The 27,821-nt window shown below is 46.3% G+C and overlaps 1 protein-coding gene across 2 annotated transcripts in view; it reads left to right on the plus strand.

Moving 5' to 3' along the window:
* CFAP57 (cilia and flagella associated protein 57) overlaps window positions 1-27,821 on the plus strand; it is a 150,743-nt gene that overhangs the window by 20,139 nt on the left and 102,783 nt on the right. For both annotated transcript variants that reach the window (XM_065409883.1, XM_065409884.1), the window contains exons 3-6: window positions 3,272-3,558; window positions 3,744-3,951; window positions 23,037-23,189; window positions 24,182-24,321. In XM_065409883.1, coding sequence (XP_065265955.1) covers window positions 3,272-3,558; window positions 3,744-3,951; window positions 23,037-23,189; window positions 24,182-24,321 — 788 coding nt within the window. The remainder of the gene's footprint in view (window positions 1-3,271; window positions 3,559-3,743; window positions 3,952-23,036; window positions 23,190-24,181; window positions 24,322-27,821) is intronic.

The raw sequence follows: 27,821 nt of genomic DNA on the forward strand, positions 1-27,821 counted from the left end.
GGAAATGCAGACAATTGATAAGGAAAGCTAAAGAGATCAGCTAAGCTAAATCTTAACGGTTTATGTCTAATACTAGACAATGATAGTGAAATTGTCAATCATGATGCAGAACAGGCAGAAGTATTCAATTAATATTTCTGTTATGTATTTGGAAAGAAGCAGGATGATGTATTCATATCTTACAGCAGTGGCGCCTGAACCAGAGGGCGGGGCAGAGGGGCCATAGCCCTCACACTTTTTGAAACTGCTTAAATGTTGATTGAGATAGTTATAGGGTATTGTCCTGATTAGCAAAAAGAAGTACCAAATTTAGTGTAAGGGTGTATTTAGTTGCAAAGCAACATGGTTTAATGGTTATCAACCAATGAGAATCAATAAAAAGTACAAATTCAACACAAGATTAAAATTAATTATTTAAATCAGTTTCCTGAACCATAATAGGGTTCAAAAAGACCATAACAGGATTCAAAAAAGAACTAGATACATTCATGGAGGATAGGTCCATCAATGGCTATTAGCCAGGATGGGCATGAATGGTGTCCCTAGCCTCTGTTTGCCAGAAGCTGGGAATGAACGACAGGGGATGGATCACTTGATGATTACCTATTCTGTTCATTCCCTCTGGGGCACCTGGCACTGGCCACTGTTGGAAGACAGGATACTGGGCTAGATGGACCTTTGGTCTGACCCAGTAGGGCTATTCTTATGTTCTTATGTTCCTGTTTGCTGATTTTATTCATGATTAAAAATTTCATGATTTAAAATGCTCTGCCTTAGATCAATCCACTGTCATATATAACCATTACAGATCAAGAGAAGACCTTGATGGGGCAGATTACACCACATCTACTTATTGTGGGGTTCTGGATTTGCCTCTGAGTCATCTGGTGTTGGTCACTGTCTGAGATAGGAGAGGATACTGAAGTAGATGAGCCATGTATGTTCCGGTGTGGAGAACAGATGAACTATCTAGTTCAGGGGTGGGCAAACTACGGCCTGTGGGCTGATTCCGGCCTGTCCGACATTTTTATCCAGCCCTCGAGCTCCCGCCGAGGAGCGGGGTTGGGAGCTTGCCCCGCTCCGCCTGCCTGCCCGGTGCTCCCCAGCCCCCGACTCACAATTCCCTTGATGAGCACCATCTTCTGGCATGCAGAGCCACACTGTGCAGGTGTGACTTCAACGCACTGTTTCCGGGATTGGAACCCGCCCCTACGTGGCAGCCCCGTGCCCCCATGCGGCAGCGTGCCCAATCCCCTCCTGGTCTCCTACGGCCCCACCCTCGAGAGCCTTGAAACTGCCCAGGGGCCGCACCCATCCCACCTAGGGTACCTCCACCTGTGGCAGTGCCGGGTACGGCCGCCTTGGTGTCACTGCCAGCAGGGCCCCTAGGAGTCCCCAGTACCACCCCTGTAGAACCCCCCCCATGCCACACCCCAAGAGTTCCCTCTCTCCTCACCTCGGTAACATCACTTATAGAGCCCCCCATGATACACCCCATAGAGTCCCCCTCCCCCACCAGACATTCATGGCTCGCCATACAATTTCCATACACAGATGCATCCCTCAGGCCAAAAAGTTTGACCACCCCGATCTGGTTGCATATGAAAGGATTTTGAAAAGTAAATGCAATACAAATATTTTTAAAAATTCAGAAACAAGAAAATGGAACTAATGTGATTGTTACAACACAACACAAAGTAATATTAGGATTTTATTTTGCATAAATTTCATCCTTACCTTACCTGTAGCCTGTTTTTTTGTTATTTTCTCTCCATCTGTTTTTGCTGATTTGGGCCTCAGTCTTGCAGTTTGATCCATGATGGATCCTGCCAGGTTTTAATTGGCATGTAGAATCATGCATACCTACGGTGCTGTTAATAATAATAATAATAATAATAATAATAATAATAAAAAAATAAATTTTGCGAGGGTGTTCAATAAAAATATGTTTAAGAATTACCCTGGCATCTGTAATACTTACAAAAAGCTAACAAAAAATCAACTTGCAAATATGGAATCATATTGCTTATCCTAAACTCTTTAGCAAGCTTGTGTAAAACATGAAATATCAGGGAGCATGGGAACTCTGTGACTCAAGAGCAGCAAGAGTTGACTGAAAACTCTTTGCTCTATGTCACAGGGTGAGCTGGCCCTTTCATGGGGTTGGCACTCTGCCTCTTCAGTGTCAAGTTTAATTCACCTTCCCAGGTGAAGGGAATGTCAGCAGGGGTAATGTGATGGGAGTATGTGATTAGAAACTAGACCTGCTGGGAAATATAAGGGCAGCCTGAGTTCAGTCAGAAAGAGAGGCTGGCTGGCTAGCTGACTGACTGGCAGGCAGGCAGCGGGTGATAACTCTTTAGGGTTCCTAAGTAGAAGGCCTGAGAGAGATCAAATTTTTTACAGGGACAATCCTGCACCAAGGATTGTGAGCCAGCTACAAAGACTGGGGGAAAGATTTGTGTTTTGAACTTTGTTAGTAAACTAGACACTCGGAGAGGGGAGGGTTATTGAGAGAGACAACTGCAATGTAAAGTCTGATTAACTGGGGAAGAAGGAGAAACTGAGGGTTAGGGTTCAGTGCAGGAGCCTAAGCCATTCTGGGTAAACCCTGCTATGAGCATTCCACAAAGGAATATCTCTTTCTGCTCCTCCACCTTTCAGCAGGATTAACAATAACTATGCAAATTAAAGAGTTACATTGTGTAGGAATAGCACTTCCTGGGACACAGAAACTCTGCCTGGTATCACTGTCAATTAATAATCTCTCCATTCAGGGTTTCCAAGAAGCACACTACCCCACAGTTTTGCTGAGTAGTATATTTAATATACCAAATGGTAAATTGCTTTTCTCATCCTTACAGTTCCCTGTCTATTCTCTTCCTTGAGGAGAGATACCTCTGTGTCCTTCAAATCCCCCTCCTTTCTGTTAGCTTTCCAGTGCTGGTCACCTCTTTCTGCCCTCTGAGGGAGTAAAAATCCAGCAAAACTCTTAATTTAATAAAAAATAATTATGATACGTAAAAGCTATCCGTACAACTCAGAAAAGAGGAAAATGGAATATGCAGGATGTGCAAGTACAACAGTTTATCTCTTCCTGTTGTAATCTTTGTCCTTCCCATACATTTCTGTGACTTTTTTGTCATTCCTTGTGGTCCTGTATCTTATTTTGTAAGCTCTTTAGGGCAGGGGTCATGTCTCTTTATTTATTGGTAAAGTACTATGCATGAACATAGTTGTGTAAAAATAACTTATCTTTTCTGCTTTCCAGGTGAGCTTCAATCCCCAGGATAACACCCAGGTTTGTATCACTGGAAATGGCATTTTTAAACTTTTCAGATACACTGAGGGAACCTTGAAACAGACCAACTTTCAGAGGGGAGAGCCTCAAAACTACTTGTCCCATGTCTGGCTCACCGAGGACAGGGTTATGGTCGGCACTGACACAGGCAAACTCTTTCTCTTTGAGTCTGGAGATCTGCGCTGGGAGACAAGTATAGAATGCAAAGAACCTCCCAGTGAAGTGGAAAAGGATGAGCTGGCACATGAATCTGAGAGGTAAATCTTCCTGGTTATTACTGATAGAGTCAATCTCATGGGTAAAGATCCTTCACAGCAGAAACTAGGTGCCTCAGGTGTTATTAGGGAAAGAATGAATGGAGGCTTTTCTATATTGCCCTAATTGTGACTAGATTGGGTTTCTCTGGTTGTTGCTGATTGTAATAACTTTCTTCCTGTTTTAGCCTCATTGAATTTCCTACTGCCAGTTCCCCTGATCTCTCCAGTGAGATGCTCTGTGAAGCTGTTGACCAACAGCAGGCTTCCTTGCCTCAAATCTCTGCCATTGCTGCTTATTCCAAAGGTTTTGCATGCTCAGCTGGGCCAGGAGTTGTTCTACTGTTTGAGAAGACTGAAGAGAAGGAAGGTTACAGGGAGAACCGAGAAATCCGGGTAGGTGAGAGACTGTGAATGGGGCAGAAGGGGCTTCTCCAAGCAGCTAAGAGGCTGCAGTTCTCAGACTTTAGCTGTTTCAGTTTAAGAGCCCTTTTGTTTTACATCTGCTCCAGGTAATAATAATACTCAATACTTCTATAGTGATCTTCATCTTTCAATCACTCTACAGACATTAATCCTCACCGTTCCATAAGAGGTTGGTCAGCATTTATAGAAGGGGAAGTGACTTGTCCAAGGTCACACAGAGAATTAATGACAAAGTCATTCTCCTTCAAGGTAGCCTCTGCATAGTCCTGCTTTTGGGACTGGCCTCCATGGCATCACCGAGTTTCAGGTGTGCCCTGGGACTATATAAACATTCAGAGCCAAGGTTATGAGGAGGGCATGCATTCCCAACCACCTCAGTTCCTTTCTTTTCACAGCTAGCTGCAGATCTTTGTTTTTTTTCAGAGTTTTTGCTTATTATTTAAAGCTGTATTAGATATAGGTAGTCTTACTAGATCCTGGGCTATTGGGGATTCCAGTTCTTAGGATGATTCTGACTGGTCATGTCCAACTCAGAGCAAAAGACTGGGTATATGTGGTGTTTCCTACCCCACATATCCACTAATTTATGTACCACACAGAAGTCTGTTTACCTGGACCAATTTTCACTATATCAGGCCTTTATATCTTGGGTCTGAAAGGACAGACATACTCTGCTTTTGGCCTTCCTTATGTAGAAGGCCTTACAAGCTAGATCGTTGGGACAAGGCCGCATTCTGGTGTAGGAAATCAGTATGTCTTCATCAGCTTCCAAGTCCCCTAAAGTTCGGAAATGGAAGCCTTTGATGACACGATCAGCATCTTCATTCAGCCCCAAGTCAGAGGATCTTCTGAAGCCTGGTTCTAGCTATTCTTGTTTGGGAATGGCTTGCTTCATCCTCAGAGTCTGCTGATCTTGGGGTTCCCTCTGTGCCCAGACTTTGCTGCTGCCTCTGGATAGTGCTGTAACTGTGGCTTCCTTCATACTGAAGTCTGTCTTGGCACCAGAGAAGCCTGTTGTAATCTACATAGGTTCTTACGTTGCATTCATCAGTGTAGTATCTGAATGCCTTCCAGTAGTGCTTTAAGCAACATGACTAACATTTGTCATCTTTTCCCTGGGAGGGAGGAGGGAAGTGTGTGCAGTGGAGTGTTTTGTTTTGGTAGGATTTTTAAAATATATACATGTTGTTATGTATGTGTGTCACAGGCTGGCTGGTCCTTTAAGGGGAGTTGGTCTCAGTTTCACCTGTGAAAGATGTTACCTCCCAACTGATCCTGATTGTCTGGGAATCAGGTGACTCCATTCAATTATCAGACCCAGCTGGGGGAGAGTTGGATGATTCCATAAAGGGGTGGGAGAAATAAGATGGGGAGGAAAGCTGTAGGAGGGAGGTTGTTTCCTGTGACTGGGCCTGAAAGGAAAGGATAGCAGTGGAGAAGTAGTCTCCTATGACAGGCTTGGGAAAAGCTAGCCTCCAAGCAAATAGCCTGAAGGTAGACTGGGAATAAGGATCCAGCCTGGGGAGAACCAGATTGGGGGAATTACTTCAGGGAAGAAGCCCTCAGAATAAGTGACTTTGGTAGGATCCATGTCTCCAGGGAGAAAGTCCAGAGAGTTATCACTTTCTGAGTGAGTGGGATGGAAGGGTAGCCCAGGGCGGGGGTCTTGGTTCTGCCTTGCAAGGATTCCCAGGCCAGAAGGGATCACTGTGATCATGTAATCTGACCTCCTGTATAACACAGGCAATAAAACTTCCCCAAAATAATTCCTAGAGCGGGATGGGCAAATTTTTGGCCCAAGGGCCACATCGGGGTTGCGCAGCTGTATGGAGGGCTGGGTAGAGACGGCTGTGCCACCCCAAACAGCCTGGCCCCTGCCCCCTATCCGCCCCCTCACTGTCCCCCTCAGAACCCCCAACCTATCCAACCCCCCCGCTCCTTGTCCCCTGACTGCCCCCTCCCAGGACCCCCGCCCCCTATCCAACCCACCCTGCTCCCTGTCCCCTGACTGCCTCGATCCCTATCCACACCCCCGCCCCCAACAGCCCCCCCGGGACTCCCACTCCAACCGCCCTCTGCTCCTCGTCCCCTGAACACCCCCTCCCGGGACCCCCCACCCCTAACTGCCCCCTGGGATCCCACCTCCTTATCCAACCCCCCGCTCCCTGTCCCCTGACTGCCCTCCTGACCCCTATCCACATCCCCGCCCCCTGACAGGCCCCCCGGGACTCCCACTCCCAACCCTCCCTGTTCCCCATCCCCTGACCGCCCCCCCCCCCCGAACCTCTGCCTCATGCAACTGCCCCCTCCTCCCTGACTGCCCCCAAGGACCCCCCGTTCCCTTACCAGCAGCAGGAGCTCGCAGCCGCGACACCCGGCCAGAGCCAGCTACGCTCCCCACGCTGCCCAGCTGGAGCGGCAGGCCAGAGGGCGGCCCACATGGTGGCGTGGCTGCGGGGAGGGGGGACAGCGGGGGAGGGGCCAGGGACTAGACTCCGTGGCCTGGAGCTCAGGGGCCGGGCAGGATGGTCCTGCGGACCGTAGTTTGCCCACGTCTGTCCTAGAGCATATCTTTTAGAAAAACATACAGTCTTGATTTAAAAATTAGCAGTGATGGAGAATCCACCACAACCCTTCTTAAATTGTTCCAATGGTTAATTATCCTTACTGTCAAAAATGAACACCTTATTTCATTACTGTCAATTTCCCCTTTCTTCCTTTTGCTATATATTATTTTGTTATTTTTATAGGTGCCTTCACTTCTCCTCTAAATCAGATTGTTTTTTTTTAAATCAGCAAAGCCTTTTTCATCTAGTAAGTGGTCTTAAATGATTCCCAGTTATGATTCACATTTTTCTTATTAAATTCTTCCTTCTGGCTGATTTGGCTCATAATTGTTTCCAGCTTTGTGAAATTGGCCCTCTCAAAGCACTAAGTAGATATATTACTGGTCTGGACTTTATTCTTGCACATTATAAATGTGATCAAGTCATGACCACTTGTACCTAACCTACCATTAATTCATAGTTGTGTGATCAGTTCCTCTTTATCTGTTAGGACAAGGTCTAATAAAGAATTCCTGTGTGTTGGCGGCAACACTTTTTGAGTCAGGAAATTGTCATCTATAAAGTCTAGAAATTCCAAGGATGTTATAATATGGCAGCATGAGATCTCCAGCATGCATCACTCAAATTGAAGTCCCTCATGATCACACATTTTTTTCCTACATGTTATAGATACATGTGTAAGGAGGCAGTCATCCTCTTCCTTCTTGTGATTTGGTGGTTTGTAGCAGACACCAATCAATACCTCATCTTGTGCTTTCTCTGTTAGGACTTTGATTCATAAACATTCAAAATCATTTTCTTCTGAGTTATCAGTGACTAAGAAACAGGTAATGCCATTCTTGACAAAGTGCCACTCCTCCTCCCCTTTTGCCCTGTTGATCCTTCCTAAATAGGTTACAACCATTGATTTTAACATTTCAATCATGCAAATCATCCCACTAGTTTTCAGTAATACCAACTAGATTGAATTTATACAGTACTTGTAAATCCAGTTTCTCTTGTTTGTTACCCAGGTTCCTAGCATTGGTGCATAGGCAATTGTAAAATTGCTTCTCTTTGTGTCCTTTGGTCCCTTGATTCATTCTGTTCTCAACATCTCAATTTTTTGCTAATTGAGTGCTTATATCTTCTCTCATTTTACCTTCCCATTTTGCTTTTAGTTTAACCCCATCCTGATTACTCTAGCCAGCCTGTCCCAGGGAGATTGGTTCCCCTTCTGCTGAGGAGGAGGAGATCTAAACTATACAGCCCTTTCTCCCCATAGGTGTACCAATGTTCCACAAAACCAAAACGCTCCACCTTCCATCACTTACCTAGCCAGTGGTTTACTTCCAGAATCTTCTGCCTTCTGTCTTCCTTCACTCATGGAACAGGAAGGATCTCAGAAGATCGCTTGGACATTTTTCTTCAGCACGCTTCTGAGTTCTCTGAAGTCATCTAGTATCTGTGAGATATCTCGCAATGCAGTGTCATTAGTACCAATATGAACCATCACCAGTGGATCCTTGCCTCTCAACTTCAGAAGTCTATCCAATCTTAGAGTGATGGCTTGTGTCTTGGCTCCTGGAAGACAGCACATTGTCCTGTTGTCCACCTGTCCCTTGCAGAATGTTCTTTTGATTCTTCTGAGTACTGTATTGAATTTCCAACAAAAATTGTCTGTCTTCTTTGGATGGGTGGAGAACTCTTTGCAAGCAGGCTTGATTTTCTTACACGTTGGGCTGAGCTGCCATCCACATATGTGTCCCATTATGATGGGGTTGGGCCTCACCACCTGGCGCCTCCTACTGGTTGTCTCTGGGAATTAGCTCTGTCCAGTGGAGCGCCCCCTCCTGGTGGTGTCTTGTCCGTCGTCTCTCCCTCAGTAGCAGGGTAATATGGACTCTGGCCGTTGGGCCATACAACTCCCCTCAGTAGCAGGGTAGTGTGGCCCAATGGCCAGAGGCATAGGGGGACCTAGGCCCTCCCTCTCCACCGGGTCCCGACCCAGGGCTCTCCTAATGGCGGGGTTCCCCTTGCCGTTGGCTCGGCAGGGATCCGGCCGCAGCACGCCGAGCATCAGTGTTGCTCTAACGCGGCTTGTCCCTAATGTTCCCCTGGGTCACTTCCTACCCTCAATGTCGCGGTCTCCTCTGGAGACATGGGTTCCGGTCCGTTCCCCTCTGGCAGGTCCTCCGTCTGGGATGCAGGGTGTGGGCCGGCTAGGTTGATGCCTGGAGCGTGGGCTGTCCCTCCTCGGGAGCTGGCTGTGTGCGTCCTTCTCCTCTGGTGGTCAGCCCCAACTGAGCAGCTTTGCAGGCTTTTATACCTAGCCTCCAGTTGGAGCATGCCCAGCAGGGCTTCCTGGGCGGGGCTTCCTCTGCCAGGAAGGAAGGGTTAACCCCTGCTGCGCCAGTGCGGGGCCGCTCTGCCCCGTCACACCCATACATCTCTCTGTTTCCTTGGACCTGCTGGATCTTTACAGGTATCTTCCAAAGTTTCCATGTTGAGAACCTGGTATTGATTTGAAATTTCTAGCTGAGTGGAATTCCTCCTGCTTCTCTTCTCTCTGGTGGCCACAGCCTTCCCATGCTTATCTGTTTCCAGCTGTGCAGAATGCTGCCGTGACCTCCTGCCTCTGATTGTTAAGGACAGGATAACTCTCAGGTCTCACCCCAAGTTCCTGCTGAAATTTTTTTTTTAGAATTATGTATGTACCAATGTATTTATTTCCCAGATTTCTTCCCCAAGCCTAATTTTTCCTTGGGGAAGCTAAACTTCATACACTTGATGTAGTTAAGAGCATTGTCTCTTTACATTGACAGGACAATATTATGCAGGAACACACCTAGACTGTTTATGGCCTTTGCAGAGAGGATTAAGGGTCAGGCAATATCTACTCAGGGATTATCTAACTGAGTCTCCATCTGTATAAGGACATGCCCTGAGTTAGCCAGGTTAGATCCACCTTAGAGCTCAAGAAGCCTCTGCTGCCTGTTTGAAGAATGATTTCCATGCCTGGATTCACAAGTTTAGTGCAAACATTTTCAAAGTTATAAAGCAAAACTTACATATTTTCTTATGGCATGGAATACAGACATTACAAATGAGATTAATGCATGCAGCAACTTACAAGCCTTTTGTAGATTCTAAACACTAAATACATTCTTACAAGACTAATACCTATTTTGAGCAAAACTAACATACAGGTGAACTGGTCTGGTTTCCAACTACGAGTCTGTCAGTTCTTCTTCGAATGCTTGTTCATGTCAGTTCCAATCAGGTGTGCACACACGCACGGCAGCCAGAAGATTTTCCCCCTAGCAGTATCTGTCAGATCAGTCCGGGTGCCCCCTGTAGTGGCACCATCATGGCGCTCAATATAGGGCCCTACCGATCTGCCAACCCCTCAGTTCCTTCTTACCGCCAGTGATGGTTAGCTGGAACTTCCCCTTGCTCTTGTCATGACAAGCGGATTTGGCAGTCTGTATATAGTTCTTCATTAGTTTTGTAGTTAGTGTTAAGTAGTTAGTAGGTATTTTACTTAGTTCTTAAGTTTCCTTTGGAGGGGTTTCCCCTCCAGTGCTATCCCGGTGCTAGGGCATGCCACATTCTCCTGGCTTCAAAGCCTGTGAGGTCAGCGGCAAGTATATGCCCAGAAGCAATCCTCACACTTCGTGTTTGAAGTGTTTGTGGGAGAGACATCAAAAGAATCGCTGTAGGATCTGCAGGGGGTTTTGCCCCAGGACACTGAAAGATAGAGATCAGTGCCTGAAGGTCCTACTAATGGAAGCAGCATTCCGGCCCCAGTCCGACCCCGGGTCGGCAGACCTGGCACCGAGTACCATCTCCTCGGTATGCAGTACCCCGGCACCATTGGCACGGGGATCGGTGCCGAGTAAGGACAAGTACTCTCAGCACCATCATGGCTCCACTCAAGGCTCACAGGCCGCAGACAGGCACCGGTCTCAATCGCCGGTGCCACAGAATAATAGGAGGCTGGAGAGGGGTCGTTTCCCTCCCCCTCCCGGCTAGACCCAAGGAACCGGCCATTGTGAGACCCAAGTCGGGCCACACTACAGCCCCACTGCCAGAGACGGTCGTGTCGACTCCTGCCCATGTGGAAGGGTGGTTGAGTGCGGACCCTTCTCGCTTGCCGAGGCCGAGCCAACAACTACACCTCCTGTCAACCCTGGAGGTATTTGAGGCAGCCAGGGAACTGCTCCAGCTCACGGCACCGTTCTCCCCACCTAGACAGGATAGGTCGTTGGCACCGGTCACTCCTCCAGCACCGTCAAGGGGAAAGGCCACAATGATGTCCCGTCGGTCTCCATTCCCAGTGCACTGCTCCCTGGCGCCAGAACAGGGTCAGCAGCCTCGTAGGTCCCCAAGCCCTCGGTGCGGACCCTCGGCACCTCGGAGAACCACTCCTCCATGGTCCTCCTTTTCAGAGACCTTGGAGTTGGAGTCGGACTCCTATTGATCTCGTAGGAGCAGAAATAGATGGTCCAAGTCGTCACGAGACAGCACCCTTACCCGGCACCACGGCCCGTGCAGTGGAAGCCCCCAGCACCGTGGCTCTTTTGAACTCCCTGGGCCTTTCACCAAGGCTGAGGGCAGAGCCAAGGGTCGCATTCCAGGGTGGCGGCGGTGGCCTTGGCCACTTTCGTACCACCTCCGGACTTGAGGTTTGGGTGCTGGAGACGGCCGTGATCCTGAGTTATTAAATCTGGGAGGAGCGGCAAGGTGACTGGGGCTTCCACGGACATTTCCAGGAGAGATGTGTACCTGTGTTGGTGGGGCCAGGCTGGAGCTATCAATATCACTAAAGCCTCTTCCCTCCGTATCTTAAGGAGCACCTTGTGAACGAGAGGGATGGGCGGGAACCCGTAGAAAAGATGGAAGGAGGAACACGTCTGCGATGGAGCCCGGGCTATCATTCAGGAAGAAGCAAAACTGCTGGCACTTCCTGTTGCACCGTATGGCTAACAGGTCCAGATGGGGCTTTGCAAGGTCCGGGCATAGGGACCACTCGTGGCCATGAAAAGACCTGCTGAGACGGTCCGCCAAGTCGTTGCACCTCACGGCATGAAAGCTCCATGGCTGAACCCCATGGAGCTTTCCTGCTCAGACCCGGTTAGACAAGTTCTCCTTGGCAGTAGGAAACCCTCCACAAGGACTATCTACCTTGCCAAGTGGAATAGATTCTCAATCTGGTCGGTGCAGCATCATTCGTCCCCGACGCTGACCTCTATACCACTCATACTGGACTACCTTAGAATCATAGAATATTAGGGTTGGAAGAGACCTCAGGAGGTCATCTTGTCCAATCCCCTGCTCAAAGCAGGACCAACACCAACTAAATCATCCCAGCTAGGGCTTTGTCAAGCCAGGCCTTAAAAACCCCTATGGATGGAGATTCCACCACCTCCCTAGGGAACCCATTCCAGTGCTTCACCACCCTCCTAGTGAAATACTGTTTCCTAATATCCAACCTAGACCTCCCCCACTGCAACTTGAGATCATTGCTTCTTGTTCTGTCATCTGCCACCACTGAGAACAGCCTAGCTCCATCCTCTTTGGAACCCCCCTTTAGGTAGTTGAAGGCTGCTATCAAATCCCCCCTCACTCTTCTCTTCTGCAGACTAAATAAATAAATAAATAACCCCAATTCCCTCAATCTCTCCTCGTAAGTCATGTGCCCCAGCCCCCTAATCATTTTCGTTGCCCTCTGCTGGACTTTCTCCAATTTGTCCACATCCTTTCTGTAGTGGGGGGACCAAAACTGGACACAATACTCCAGGTGTGGCCTCACCAGTGCTGAATAGAGGGGAATAATCACTTCCCTCGATCTGCTGGCAATGCTTCTACTCATACAGCCCAATATGCCATTGGCCTTCTTGGCAACAAAGGCACACTGTTGACTCATAACCAGCTTCTCGTCCACTGTAATCCCCAGGTCCTTCTTTGCAGAACTGCTGTTTAGCCAGTCAGTCCATGGGATTTTTCCTTCCTAAGTGCAGGACTCTTCACTTGTCCTTGTTGAACCTCATCAGATTTCTTTTGGCCCAATCCTCCAATTTGTCTAGGTCACTATGGACCCTATCCCTACCCTCCAGCGTATCTATCTCTCCCCCCATCTTAGTGTCATCTGCGAACTTGCTGAGGGTGCATCCCATCATCCAGATCATTAATAAAGATGTTGAACAAAACTGGCCCCAGCACCGACCCCTGGGGCACTCTGGCTGATATCGGCTGCCAACTAGACATTGAGCCGTTGATCACTACCCGTTGAGCCTGACAATCTAGCCAGCTTTCTATCCACCTTATAGTCCATTCATCCAATCCATACTTCTTTAACGCGCTGGCAAGAATACTGTGGGAGACTGTATCAAAAGCTTTGCTAAAGTCAAGATATATCACATCCACCGCTTTCCCCATATCCACAGAGCCAGTTATCTCTTCATAGAAGGCAATCAGATTGGTCAGGCATGACTTGCCCTTGGTGAATCCATGTTGACTATTCCTGATCACCTTCCTCTCCTCAAAGTGCTTTAGGGCTAGGGTTCCTTGAGGACCTGCTCCATGATTCCTTGAGGACCTGCTCCATGATTTTGCCGGGGACTGAAGTGAGGCTGTAGTTTCCCGGGTTCTCTTTCTTCCTTTTTTAAAATATGGGCACTATATTTGCCTTTTTCCAATCATCCGGGCCCCCGATGGCCACGAATTTTCAAAGATAATAGCCAATGGCTCTGCAATCACATCAGCCAACTCCCTCAGCACCCTTGGATGCATTAGATCTGGACCCATGGACTTGTGCATGTCCAGCTTTTCTAAAATAATCCTTAACCTATTCTTTCACCACCGAGGGCTGCTCACCTCCTCCCCATACTGTGTTGCCCGGTGCAGCAGTGTGGGAGCTGACCTTGTCTGTGTCTCCTTCACCGGGGGAAGGAGACCAAAGCCCTGAGGTAAGTGGGGAAATGGGATCCTGGGAGGAAGCACAAGCAGGAGGGCGCAAGAGGGGAGGACTCCTGTCTCATACTGAGAAAGAGGGACGATCAATGAGTTATCTTAAGTGCCTATACACAAATGCAAGAAGCCTGGGAAACAAGCAGGGAGAACTGGAAGTCCTGGCACAGTCAGGGAACTATGATGCGATTGGAATAACAGAGACTTGGTGGGATAACTCACATGACTGGAGTACTATCATGTATGGATATAAACTGTTCAGGAAGGACAGGCAGGGCAGAAAAGGTGGGGGAGTTGCGTTGTATGTAAGAGAGGAGTATGACTGCTCAGAGCTCCGGTATGAAACTGCAGAAAAACCTGAGTGTCTCTGGATAAAGTTGAGAAGTGTGAGCAACAAGGGTGATGTCGTGGTCGGAGTCTGCTATAGACCACCAGACCAGGGGGATGAGGTGGACGAGGCTTTCTTCTGGCAACTAGCAGAAGTTGCTAGATTGCAGGCCCTGGTTCTCATGGGAGACTTTAATCACCCTGATATCTGCTGGGAGAGCAATACAGCGGTGCACAGACAATCCAGGAAGTTTTTGGAAAGAGTAGGGGACAATTTCCTGGTGCAAGTGCTGGAGGAACCAACTAGGGGCAGAGCTTTTCTTGACCTGCTGCTCACAAACAGGGAAGAATTAGTAGGGGAAGCAAAAGTGGATGGGAACCTGGGAGGCAGTGACCATGAGATGGTCGAGTTCAGGATCCTGACACAAGGAAGAAAGGAGAGCAGCAGAATACGGACCCTGGACTTCAGAAAAGCAGACTTTGACTCCCTCAGGGAACAGATGGGCAGGATCCCCTGGGAGAATAACATGAAGGGCAAAGGGGTCCAGGAGAGCTGGCTGTATTTTAAAGAATCCTTATTGCGGTTGCAGGAACAAACCATCCCGATGTGTAGAAAGAATAGTAAATATGGCAGGCGACCAGCTTGGCTAAACAGTGAAATCCTTGCTGATCTTAAACGCAAAAAAGAAGCTTACAAGAAGTGGAAGATTGGACAAATGACCAGGGAGGAGTATAAAAATATTGCTCAGGCATGCAGGAGTGAAATCAGGAAGGCCAAATCACACTTGGAGTTGCAGCTAGCAAGAGATGTTAAGAGTAACAAGAAGGGTTTCTTCAGGTATGTTAGCAACAAGAAGAAAGTCAAGGAAAGTGTAGGACCCTTACTGAATGAGGGAGGCAACCTAGTGACTGAGGATGTGGAAAAAGCTAATGTTGTACTCGATGATTTTTTTGCCTCTGTCTTCACAAACAAGGTCAGCTCCCAGACTGCTGCACTGGGCAGCACAATATGGGGAGAAGGTGACCAGCCCTCTGTGGAGAAAGAAGTGGTTCGGGACTATTTAGAAAAACTGGACGTGCACAAGTCCATGGGGCCGGATGCGCTGCATCCGAGGGTGCTAAAGGAGTTGGCGGATGAGATTGCAGAGCCATTAGCCATTATTTTTGAAAACTCATGGCGATCGGGGGAGGTCCCGGATGACTGGAAAAAGGCTAATGTAGTGCCCATCTTTAAAAAAGGGAAGAAGGAGGATCCGGGGAACTACAGGCCAGTCAGCCTCACCTCAGTCCCTGGAAAAATCATGGAGCAGGTCCTCAAGGAATCAATTATGAAACACTTAGAGGAGAGGAAAGTGATCAGGAACAGTCAGCATGGATTCACCAAGGGGAAGTCGTGCCTGACTAACCTAATTGCCTTCTATGATGAGATAACTGGCTCTGTGGATGAGGGGAAAGCAGTGGATGTGTTATTCCTTGACTTTAGCAAAGCTTTTGATACGGTCTCCCACAGTATTCTTGCTGCCAAGTTAAAGAAGTATGGGCTGGATGAATGGACTGTAAGGTGGATAGAAAGCTGGCTAGATCGTCGGGCTCAACGGGTAGTGATCAATGGCTCCATGTCTAGTTGGCAGCCGGTTTCAAGCGGAGTGCCCCAAGGGTTGGTCCTGGGGCCAGTTTTGTTTAATATTTTTATTAATGATCTGGATGATGGGATGAATTGCACCCTCAGCAAGTTTGCAGATGACACTAAACTAGGAGGCGTGGTAGATACACTAGAGGGTAGGGATCGGATACAGAGGGACCTAGACAAATTAGAGGATTGGGCCAAAAGAAACCTGATGAGGTTCAACAAGGACAAGTGCAGAGTCCTGCACTTAGGACGGAAGAATCCCATGCACAGCTACAGACTAGGGACCGAATGGCTAGGAGCAGTTCTGCAGAAAAGGACCTAGGGGTCACAGTGGACGAGAAGCTGGATATGAGTCAACAGTGTGCTTTTGTTGCCAAGAAGGCTAACGGCATTTTGGGCTGTATAAGTAGGGGCATTGCCAGCAGATCGAGGGCCGTGATCGTTCCTCTTTATTCAACATTGGTGAGGCCTCACCAGTTTTGGGCCCCACACTACAAGAAGGATGTGGAAAAATTGGAAAGAGTCCAGCGGAGGGCAACAAAAATGATTAGGGGTCTGGAGCGCATGACTTATGAGGAGATGCTGAGGGAACTGGGATTGTTTAGTCTCCAGAAGAGAAGAATGAGGGGGGATTTGATAGCAGCCTACAACTACCTGAAAGGGGGTTCCAAAGAGGATGGAACTCGGCTGTTCTCAATGGTGGCAGATGACAGAACAAGGAGCAATGGTCTCAAGTTGCAGTGGGGGAGGTCTAGGTTGGATATTAGGAAACAGTATTTCACTAGGAGGGTGGTGAAGCACTGGAACACGTTACCTAGGGAGGTGGTGGAGTCTCCTTCCTTGGAGGTTTTTAAGGCCCGGCTTGACAAAGCCCTGGCTGGGATGATTTAGTTGGGAATTGGTCCTGCTTTGAGCAGGGGGTTGGACTAGATGACCTCCTGAGGTCCCTTCCAACCCTGATATTCTATGATTCTATGATTAAAAAAAGCATTGAGTACTTCAGCTTTTTCCACATCATCTGGCACTAGGTTGCCTCCCCCATTCAGTAAGGGTCCCACACTTTCCCTGACCACTTTCTTATTGCTAACATACCTGTAGAAACCCTTCTTGTTACCATTCACATCCCTTGCTAGCTGCAACTCCAATTGTACGTTGGCCTTCCTGATTACACCCCTGCATGCCTGAGCAATATTTTTATACTCCTCCGTAGTCATCTGTCCAAATTTCCACTTCTTGTAAGCTTCCTTTTTGAATTTAAGCTCACCGAAGATTTCACTATTAAGCCAAGCAGGTCGCCTGCCATATTTGCTATTCTTTCTGCAGATTGGGATGGTTTGTTCCTGCACCCTCAATAAGGCTTCTTTAAAATACAGCCAGCTCTCCTGGATTACTTTCCCCCTCATATTAGCCTCCCAGGGGATCCTGCCCATCAGTTCCCTAAGGGAGTCTAAGTCTGCTTTTCTGAAGTCCAGGGTCCATATTTTGCTACTCTCCTTTCTTCCTTTTGTCAGGATCCTGAACTCAATCATCTCATGGTCACTGCTGCCTAGGTTGCCACCCACTTCTACTTTCCCTATCAGTTCTTCTCTGTTTGTAAGCAGCAGGTCAAGATGAGTACGGCCCCTAGTTGGTTCCTCCAGCACTTGTACCAGGAAGTTGTCCCCAACACTCTCCAAAAACTTCATGGATTGTCTGTGCATTGCTGTATTGCTCTCCCAGCAGATGTCAGGGTGATTGAAGTCCTCCATTAGAACCAGGGCCTGTGATCTGGAAACTTAGTTGTCCGAAGAAAGCCTTGTCTACCTCATCCTTCCAGTGGTCTATAGTACACGCCCACCACGACATCACCCTTGTTGCTCTCACCTCTAAACTTAAGCCAAAGACTCTCAACAGGCTGTTCTCCAGTTTCATACTGGAACTCTGAGCAATCATACCGCTCTCTTACATACAATGCAACTTCTCCACCTTTCCTCCTGTACCTGTTCTTCTTTGAAGGGCCAAAATCCATGTGCTGTTTATGTAACAACCTGATATAGACTATGTCAGCTCTTTTTACAGGCCCAAAATCCAGAGTTTGGTCAAGAGGCCAGAGGCCTAGTAAACAGTGAACAATATTAGGTAAGAAAAGCAGCGCAAACAAAAGACAACTTTGCTTTTTGCTAAGATAAGCTTGGTCAGCAAAAAGCCAGGTAGGGAGCCGTAATTGGTGTCTTTATGTAAAGCTGCAAACAGACCAAAGGAATGAAAGGAGTCTATTATGCCTGTGTCCATTGTTTCTGTAGAAAGAGATGTTCTCCGCACATATCAACCTTGAGTTTATGGATATGACACTTGGAAGGTGGGAAGGTGATAGGGAATAGCCAGCATGGATTTGTAAAGAACAAATCATGTCACACCAATCTGATAGCTTTCTTTGATAGGATAACGAGTCTTGTGGATAAGGGAGAAGTGGTGGATATGGTATACCTAGACTTTAGTAAGGCATTTGATACGGTCTCGCATGATATTCTTATCAATAAACTAGGCAAATACAACTTAGATGGGGCTACTATAAGGTGGGTGCATAACTGGCTGGATAACCGTACTCAGAGAGTAGTTATTAATGGTTCCCAATCCTGCTGGAAAGGCATAACGAGTGGGATTCCACAGGGGTCTGTTTTGGGACCGGCTCTGTTCAATATCTTCATCAACGACTTAGATATTGGCATAGAAAGTACGCTTTTTAAGTTTGCAGATGATACCAAACTGGGAGGGATTGCAACTGCTTTGGAGGATAGGGTCATAATTCAAAATGATCTGGACAAATTGGAGAAATGGTCTGAGGTAAACAGGATGAAGTTTAATAAAGACAAATGCAAAGTGCTCCACTTAGGAAGGAACAATCAGTTTAACACATACAGAATGGGAAGAGACTGTCTAGGAAGGAGTACGGCAGAAAGGGATCTAGGGGTTATAGTGGACCACAAGCTAAATATGAGTCAACAGTGTGATGCTGTTGCAAAAAAAGCAAACATGATTCTGGGATGCATTAACAGGTGTGTTGTGAGCAAGACATGAGATGTCATTCTTCCGCTCTACTCTGCGCTGGTTAGGCCTCAACTGGAGTATTGTGTCCAGTTCTGGGCACCGCATTTCAAGAAAGATATGGAGAAATTGGAGAGGGTCCAGAGAAGAGCAACAAGAATGATTAAAGGTCTAGAGAACATGACCTATGAAGGAAGGCTGAAAGAACTGGGTTTGTTTAGTTTGGAAAAGAGAAGACTGAGAGGGGACGTGATAGCAGTTTTCAGGTATCTAAAAAGGTGTCATAAGGAGGAGGGAGAAAACTTGTTCATCTTAGCCTCTAAGGATAGAACAAGAAGCAATGGGCTTAAACTGCAGCAAGGGAGGTTTAGGTTGGACATTAGGAAAAGGTTCTAACTGTCAGGGTGGTTAAACACTGGAATAAATTGCCTAGGGAGGTTGTGGAATCTCCATCTCTGGAGATATTTAAGAGTAGGTTAGATAAATGTCTATCAGGGATGGTCTAGACAGTATTTGGTCCTGCCATGAGGGCAGGGGACTGGACTCGATGACCTCTTGAGGTCCCTTCCAGTCCTAGAATCTATGAATCTATGATATCCTCCCTGCTGCTTCCCACAGATACCAGTGCCTGCCTTAAAAACACAAATGAGCAACTGAAAAACAATCTTTATTGCCATGTACTTTTCATTTGTCTTTTGTTTTAACCCGTAGGTATGTACCTGTTGGACAATCAAAAGGGCTACTTCATTCCTAAAAACCCCAAATCAGAATTCAACATATATATTTTATACCAATATACATTTTATACATTGTTTAAAGTACTAATTGTATGTTACTTGTTAACCTGAAGCCATAGGCAGAGACATTATGTAATCTTTAACTATTGGCTACTGTGCTTATCTTGTCTTGCTGCTAAACCTATCCAAGGGTTTGGGACTACCTACCCCGTCACTTTCCTCTGCCCATGAAAATCCATATAATCCTTTGTAATCAATTAATTGGCAGTGTCTCTGAGCCTAATAAGCAAGGTAACACTCCGCCAGCGCTGTGCATAATAAACCCACCGGCTTAAATCTACACGGTGTCTATTTTGTGTTCCTTCATTTCTGAACAGTTTATACCCATCCATGACAGTGCTCTGGTCATGTGAACTGCCCCACCAAGTTTTTGTTATTCCAATCACATCACAGTTCCTTGATTGTGCCAGGACTTCCAATTCTTCCTGCTTGTTTCCCAGGCTTCTTGCGTTTGTGTACATGCATCTAAGATAACTAGCCGATTGCCCTACTTTCTCAGTATGAATCAGGAGGCTTCCCATCTTGTACCCTCCTCCTTGGGTTTCCTCCCGGTATCCCACTTCCCACTTACCTCTGGGCTTAGGTCACCATCCCCCAGCAAACCTAGTTTAAAGCCCTCCTCATTAGGTTAGCAAGCCTGCCTGCGAAGATGCTCTTCCCTCTCTTCGTTAGGTGGATCCCATCTCTTCCTAGCAATCCTTCTTCCCGGATCAACATCCCATGGTCGTAGAATCCAAAGCCCTCTCTCTGACACCACCTGCATAACCATGCATTCACCTCCACAATTCGATGGTCCCTACCTGGACCTTTTCCTTCAACAGGGAGGATGGACAAGAACACGACTTGCACCTCAAACTCCTTTATCCTTCTTCCCAGAGCCACGTAGTCTGCAGTGATCCGCTCAAGGTCATTCTTGGCAGTATCATTGGTGCCCACATGGAAAAGTAGGAAGGGGTAGCGGTCCGAGGTCTTGATCAGTCTTGGCAGACACTTCGTCACATCCTGGATTCTAGCTCCAGGCAAGCAGCACACTTCGCAAGTCTCCCGGTCTGGTCGGCAGACGGATGACTCCGTCCCCCTTAGGAGGGAGTCCTCGACCACCACCACCCATCTCCTCCTCTTGGGAATGGTGGTCATGGAACCCCTATTCCTAGGACAATGCATCCTATGCCTTCTTGCCGATAGTGTCTCCTTCTGATCCCTTCCCTCAGAGGGCTCCTCCAAATCCTTCTCCGCAGTAGGACCTGTGCAGAGAGCCTACCTTCTCCATCTCAAGCAGCAGGGACTGTCCATGTCATCAATAAGGGTTCACTTGGCCACCATCTCTGCCTTCCATCCAGGTGCAGAGGGCCAGTCAGTGTTTGCCAACCCTATGATCAGCTGTTTCCTGAAAGTTTTCAACAGGCTATATCGGCACGTCCGACCACCGGCCCCAACCTGGGACCTCAATCTGGTCCTTTCCAAATTGATGGGTCTGCCCGTCGAACCACTGGTGACTTGTTCCCCACTCTACCTGTCATACAAGGTGGCATTTCTGGTAGCTATAACCTCAGCCAGGAGAAGGGTGTCTGAGCTCAAGGCCCGAACATCAGAGCCCCCTTACACTGTGTTCTATAAGGACAAGTATCAGGGAGTAGCCGTGTTAGTCTGTATCTACAAAAACAACAAGGAGTCTGGTGGCACCTTAAAGACTAACAGATTTATTTGGGCATAAGCTTTCGTGGGTAAAAACCTCACTTCTTCGGATGCATAGAGTGAAAGTTACAGATGCAGGCATTATATACTGACACATGGAGAGCAGGGAGTTACTTCGCAAGTGGAGAACCAGTGTTGACAGGGCCAATTCAATCAGGGTGGATGGAATTGACACCTCCTCATCTATTATTGGGAGTGGACTACATCCACCCTGATTGAATTGGCCCTGTCAACACTGGTTCTCCACTTGCGAAGTAACTCCCTGCTCTCCATGTGTCAGTATATAATGCCTGCATCTGTAACTTTCACTCTATGCATCCGAAGAAGTGAGGTTTTTTACCCACGAAAGCTTATGCCCAAATAAATCTGTTAGTCTTTAAGGTGCCACCAGACTCCTTGTTGTTTTTATAAGGACAAGGTTCAGCTCAGGCCACATCCAGCTTTCCTCCCAAAGGTTGTCTCCCAGTTTCACATCAACCAGGACATCTTCATCCTACTGTTCTTTCCTAAGCCGCACTCGAACAGCAGGGAGCAGAGGCTCCACTCATTGGATGTCTGCAGAGCACTAGCCTTTTACACTGAAAGAACAAAACCATTTAGGAAGTCCATTCAACTGTTTATGGCCGTGGCAGACAGGATGAAGGGTCTTCCAGTCTCCTCCCAACGAATTTCCTCGTGGATCATGTCCTGCATCCATGAATGCTATAACCTGGCAGAGGTGCCTGCCCCTCTGCTCACAGCGCACTCCACTAGGGCGCAGGCTTCTTCAGCAGCGTTCCCAGCGCAAGTTCCGACCCAGGAAATATGCAGAGCGGCGACATGGTCCTCCATACTTACTTTCACCGTACATTACGCAATTACCCAGCAGGCCAGAGACAATGCGGCCTTTGGTAGAGCAGTGCTCCAGTCAGTAGACAGCTCTGACCCCGCCTCCTGAACTTAGGCTTGGGAGTCACCTGATTGGAATTGACATGAACAAACACTCGAATGAGAAAAAATGGTTACTCACCGTCTCGTAAGTGCTCTTTGAGATGTGTTGTTCATGTCCATTCCAATATCCACCCACCTACTCCTCTGTTGGGGTAGCCAGCAAGAAGGAACTAAGGGGGTGGCGGGTCAGTAGGGCCCTATATTGAGCGCCATGATGGCGCCACTCCAGGGGGATTGACGGATATTGCTAGGGGAAAAATCTTCCGGCTGCCATGCATGCGCACACACACCTGTTTGGAATTGACATGAACAACACATCTTGAAGAACAACAGTTACAAGAAGATGAGTAACTGTTTTTTCTTAGCTAATGCCTGCAGTCTTGGCAAGAGCTGGCACCTGGCCTGCCAGCATCACACCACCTTCAAGCAAACTGATGACTGCTTGTAAGTCACCAAGAGTGGAATCCATGTGGACAATCCTTCGAAGAAGAAATGGTTACTTACCTTACAGTAACTGTGATTCTTTGAGATATATTGTCCGCATGGATTCCATGACCTGCCTTCTTTCCCCCTACTACAGAGTCCTACCCCTCTTGTATTCTGTAGTGGTGAAGGAGCTGGTTGTGCCCGCTCTGCTCTTTATACCCTTGGGTAGGGGAGCACTAGGAGAACTAGGGCAGAGGTGCAGCCCCAATGGTCACTGCTGGCCAAAAGGATCTATGCACATGGGACACATGATCACTAGGACTGGAGTCCCTGTGGAAAACACATCTCAAAGAAGCACAAGTACTGTAAGGTAAGGAACCGTTCTTTCATGGACAACCGTAATTCTGCCATTTCCTAACTTGAGTGCTTGACTTTGCTTAGTGTTCTTTTGTTGCCATTTTTTCTATGTGATACATATATTAAGACAAATGTTGAAAATGTGTTCCTAAATTATAGCCATTAAAGATGGAAAATTCCACCTGGGTCACCTTGTCTGCATTGCTGTCTTTGTGTAGGTAAGGCACCTACTTCTTTAGAGTCAATTGATTTCTAAGCATATCCCTACCAAAGCAGAATTACATTGCAAGTGTGGGTGCTATGTGGAGTATTGAGATTTGAAATATCTAATGGGACTGGTTTGCTGTGTAGATTCCCCAGGATCAGCGCAGCAGTGACCCAAATCAGTCAGACAAGCAGGATGTTATGTGCATGTGTTTTAGCCCCTCAGAGGAAACGCTACTCATTAGCACAAGTAAAAATCAGCTCTACATCTTTACCATGTCCTCAACTGAGATAATTAAGGTAAGTTCAATTTGATCACCGTTCCTTAAGCACAACACTCAGTAAGCAATATATAAGCAAGGCACTTGGTTTCCAGTGTCACTTTCTGTGGAAGGTTTTTGTAAAATCCACCTGTGAGATGCTGAACCCATCCCATCCCATCCTTGTAGTGCAGAGAAGTGCTCTGTGTAAATGTTTAATAAATTTAATATGCAAAAATCTTTAATACGATCTTAAAGCTGAGAATCTGTCATATTACTATTATATTTGGAAGTAGAGTATTCGTATTATGGTAGCACATAGAAGTCCTAGTCAAAATCAGAATCCCATTGTGTTGGGCACAAATGTGCAGTTGAAGCTAGTTCCTGCACTAAAGAACTTTTCCAATCTAATTAAGGACAGAACTCTCATTGTCTTGTATAAATGTCTAGATGGAATTAAATACTTATTCCAGGTGAGTCATACTAGAGCATCTGTACAGACAGGGACTGTTCCATGATGGCATGCTGTTGTGTATGCAGCCCAAAACCTCACTGACTTCTTCTCTCCTCACCTCCCGCCCCCAGCTATATCACACTGCAGTCTCCTATCTAATTTGCTTCCCAGGTTCCTACTTCCCATTCAGTATCTGCTTTTCAGATTATTTTTCCTTATATGTATTAACTGCCATCTTCCAGGTCAGTTCTCATTTTTGTTATTGCTCATGTCTCTTTAGGCCCTTGTGCATTATTTTTCTGTTCTTGCTGATGTGCACAAATCTTCACAATATAGTACTGTGTCTGAATCCCATCACTCTTCCATATCAGTAGTAAAGATGCCAAATAGGACTGCACCTAACACCATTATTCCCTATTTTAAATTTCTGGTGAATTTTTAGTCTAGTACCACACAAGATACCTCTCCGCAATTCCATGCATTGAGGTTTATCATTGTCCTTTGCTTACTGTCTCTTGGTCAGTCTAAGCCAATATGATTTTTTTCTGAGTGTTTAATTATTTGTGACACTTCTCTAGGGGGAACCAGCTCGTTTTGAGTATCTGAATTTCCCATTACATTCTGCTGCCATCACTGGACTGGACACCTGTATCCGTAAACCCCTCGTTGCTACCTGTTCCCTGGACAGATCTGTACGCATCTGGAACTATGAAACCAAGTAAAGAACCATCTTTGTTTTTACAGCTTTCTGTCTTTGTATGTCTCCTGTAATGGACAACTACAGATGTCTTAGCATGTGCATGTCTGTTTTTGGTGGTGTCACTGTATGGTGTGGGATAAGAGTGGCCTTACTGGCAGTATTTTGGGATCAGCATAGATTTGCAATACATTCAAAACAAGTACCAATCATCACTAAGACCTTGATACCATACCATGCCATCATGTATTGCATATATGCCACAAATTTCCCAAAAATGATATTAGAAATGCTCAGAGAGCTTTTTTTGTTTTTTAAAAAATTACTGTTTTTTGTACATCTCACAAAAGGCTACTGTATGTTAGCATCATGAGTCTGTCTAACTCTTCAGGTCTCAAAGGGAGAGAAAAATAACTAATACATTTCAGAACATTCTAAAATGGTCTAAAATAATTCTGTATAACAAATCTGCTAGAAATAAATGCTTTACGCTGCTGGAAACGGGGATTTCCAGCTCTCCAGTGAGATATTGCAACCATTTATAGCCTGATGGCTTGCAAGATATAAGACTTGAAATCTGTCACTGGGCCAGGATTTTAATATTGCTCTTACTATACCTGAGATCAGTGAGGCAAGGTGGGTGAGGTAATACCTTTGATTAGACCAACACTTCTTTATGCTTACTTACAACAAGACTGCAATCCTCAGATCAGTGTAATTTTAGGGGAAATTCAGTAAAGACTCTACCATTGGGGTGCCTTGGGCACTGCTCCATTCAGAAGATGAGAAAATAACTTTACTGTCATTCCAGTTCTGTGTTTCACCCACAGCTGTTTAAATTAACAAACTAGCTCTTCTGTATAGAGAAGAGTCCATTCCTGGAGTTGCTTTTGTGCCCCAAATGATATAGTGCCCATTCTAGTACCAGGACTTTTCTGAACAGCCTGGCAGCCCTGAGGGTATTTTCAATGTGAAGGCAAATGCCCCAGCTAAAGTTCTGACTCTGAGCTACTGCTGGGGAAATTCCTCAGTGTGGAAGAGGGGTTGGATGGCAGAAAGAAAGGAGATGCTTTTGTGACAGTCTTTTTTTAAAAATGGCATCTATTGAGTCTGCCTACAGAACTGAAATATTTGAAATAGTGCTGTTGGAAATGGATTAATGGGCAGAGTGCAAGAGAGGTAGTCAAAGATGCATGGTAATATAATTTATCACATGGCTATCACCACCATTGTGGAATAAATACCAATTCCATACAAAAAGCTACATTAAAAGAACATTGAGGTTGCAAAATGAAGCACTCAAATGTTAGGAAATGCAAGAATTAAAGTAATCCGTGCAATGACCTGGAAGAAAACAAAATAATCACTGATAAAGTTTGCAGATGACACACAAATTGGGCGAGTGATAAATAATGAAGAGGACAGGTCACTGACTCAGATAACAATCCACTTGGTAAGCTGGGCACAAGCAAACAATATGCATTTTACTACAGCTACATAGAAATGTATACATCTAGGAACAAAGAATATAGGCCATACTTACAGGAGGGGGACGCTATCCTGGGAAGTAGTCACTCTGAAAAAGATTTTGGAGTCGTGGTGAATAATCAGCTGAACATGAGCTCCCAGAGTGAGGCTGTGGCCAAAAGAGCTAATGGGATCCTTGGATGCATAAACAGAGGAATCTTGAGTAAGAGTAGAGAGGTTATTTTACCTCTGTCTTTGGCACTGGTGCAACTACTGCTGGAATCCTGTGTCCAGTGCTGTTGCCCACGATTCAAGAAGGATGTTCAGGGTTGTAGAGGGTTCAGAGAAGAGCCGCAAGAATGATTAAAGGATTAGAAAGCCTGCCTTATAACGATAGACTGAAGAAGCTCAATCTAGTTAGCTTAACAAAGAGAAGGTTAAGGGGTGACTTGATAACAGTTTATAAGTAGTTACATGGAGAACAAATATTTAGTAGTGGGCTTTTCAATCTAGCAGAAAAGGGAATAAAATGATCCACTAGCTGGAAGCTGAAGCTAGACAAATTCAGACTGAAAATAAGGCATAAATGTTTAACAATGAGAATGATTAACCATTGGAACAATTTACCAAGGGTTTCAGAGTAGCAGCCGTGTTAGTCTGTATCCGCAAAAATAACAGGAGTACTTGTGGCACCTTAGAGACTAACAAATTTGTTAGTCTCTAAGGTGCCACAAGTACTCCTGTTATTTTTACCAAGGGTTGTGGTGGATTCTCCATTCCTGCCAATTTTTAAATCAAGATTGGATATTTTTCTAAAACATATACTCTAGGAATTATTTTGGGGAAGTTTTCTGGCCTGTGTTATACAGGAGGTCAGACTAAATGATCTGACCTTGCAAGCTATGAAACCTTAACTCTACCGCTTTGTGTTTGGGCTTTAATACAGACTCTAATTATATGATAATTTCCAGAAAATGATCCTAATATAAGTTTATTTGCCAAATGACATTGCATACTTCATTGGCTACGGTTATGAGAAAACAATGTATTATAGGCGGGATATGGGCAATGCCTATTATCAAGAAAGCTCAACACTTCCCATTATAAGACCCTGTTTTCAGTTAGTTATAACTTTCCCAAAGTAACTGCTCTAGCTGAAATTTTCTATGCTACATGTCCATTTAAAGACAAAATTTTCAAAATATTTCAGCTACATGGTTCAGTTGTTTCCGAGAATAAGGCTAGATAAAATGTTGTTTTTCAATGTTAAATATATTCTGGCAACCTTTTCTTTGGAAAGCTCCAGTAATCCCATGCCTTGGAACAAGGACTTGAAATTTGGCAGTGTCAGGGCTGTGCCTTTTGCCATCCCAGTGAAAATTTGCCCAGATTTGGCCAAGTTCTAAGCCCCTGAAAAATCACAGTTTGTAGATGTTCAGACTTGCTAGAGCTTAACAGATAAAATCTCTGAAGATTCCATCCTCATTGAGCAGACTCAAGTCTCTCTCAGCTCCTAGCACTGTCCAGACTACACATGCACCATCCCCACAGAGAAACTGTGCATACTCCATTTAGCCCAGGGCTACAGGGGTGAAGCCAGACTCCCTGTCATAGCTTCCACACGCATAGCTTCTTCACGCAGTGCACAGTCAACTTGTGGAACTCCTTACCTGAGGAGGTTGTGAAGGCTAGGACTATAACAGCGTTTAAAAGAGAACTGGATAAATTCATGGTGGTTAAGTCCATTAATGGCTATTAGCCAGGATGGGTAAGGAATGGTGTCCCTAGCCTCTGTTCGTCAGAGGATGGAGATGGATGGCAGGAGAGAGATCACTTGATCATTGCCTGTTAGGTCCACTCCCTCTGGGGCACCTGGCATTGGCCACTGTCGGTAGACAGGATACTGGGCTAGATGGACCTTTGGTCTGACCCGGTACGGCCGTTCTTATGTTCTTATGTTCCAGCTGCTGCATGGTGAAGCTGGGCACTGGAACTGAATTCAGGGCGCTTGTCTCTCCTGTGCTCTCAGTGACACCCCGGCTGACACCTAGGCA

This window comes from Emys orbicularis, chromosome 8 (assembly GCF_028017835.1).
Source record: "Emys orbicularis isolate rEmyOrb1 chromosome 8, rEmyOrb1.hap1, whole genome shotgun sequence".
Lineage (NCBI taxonomy): Eukaryota > Metazoa > Chordata > Testudines > Emydidae > Emys > Emys orbicularis.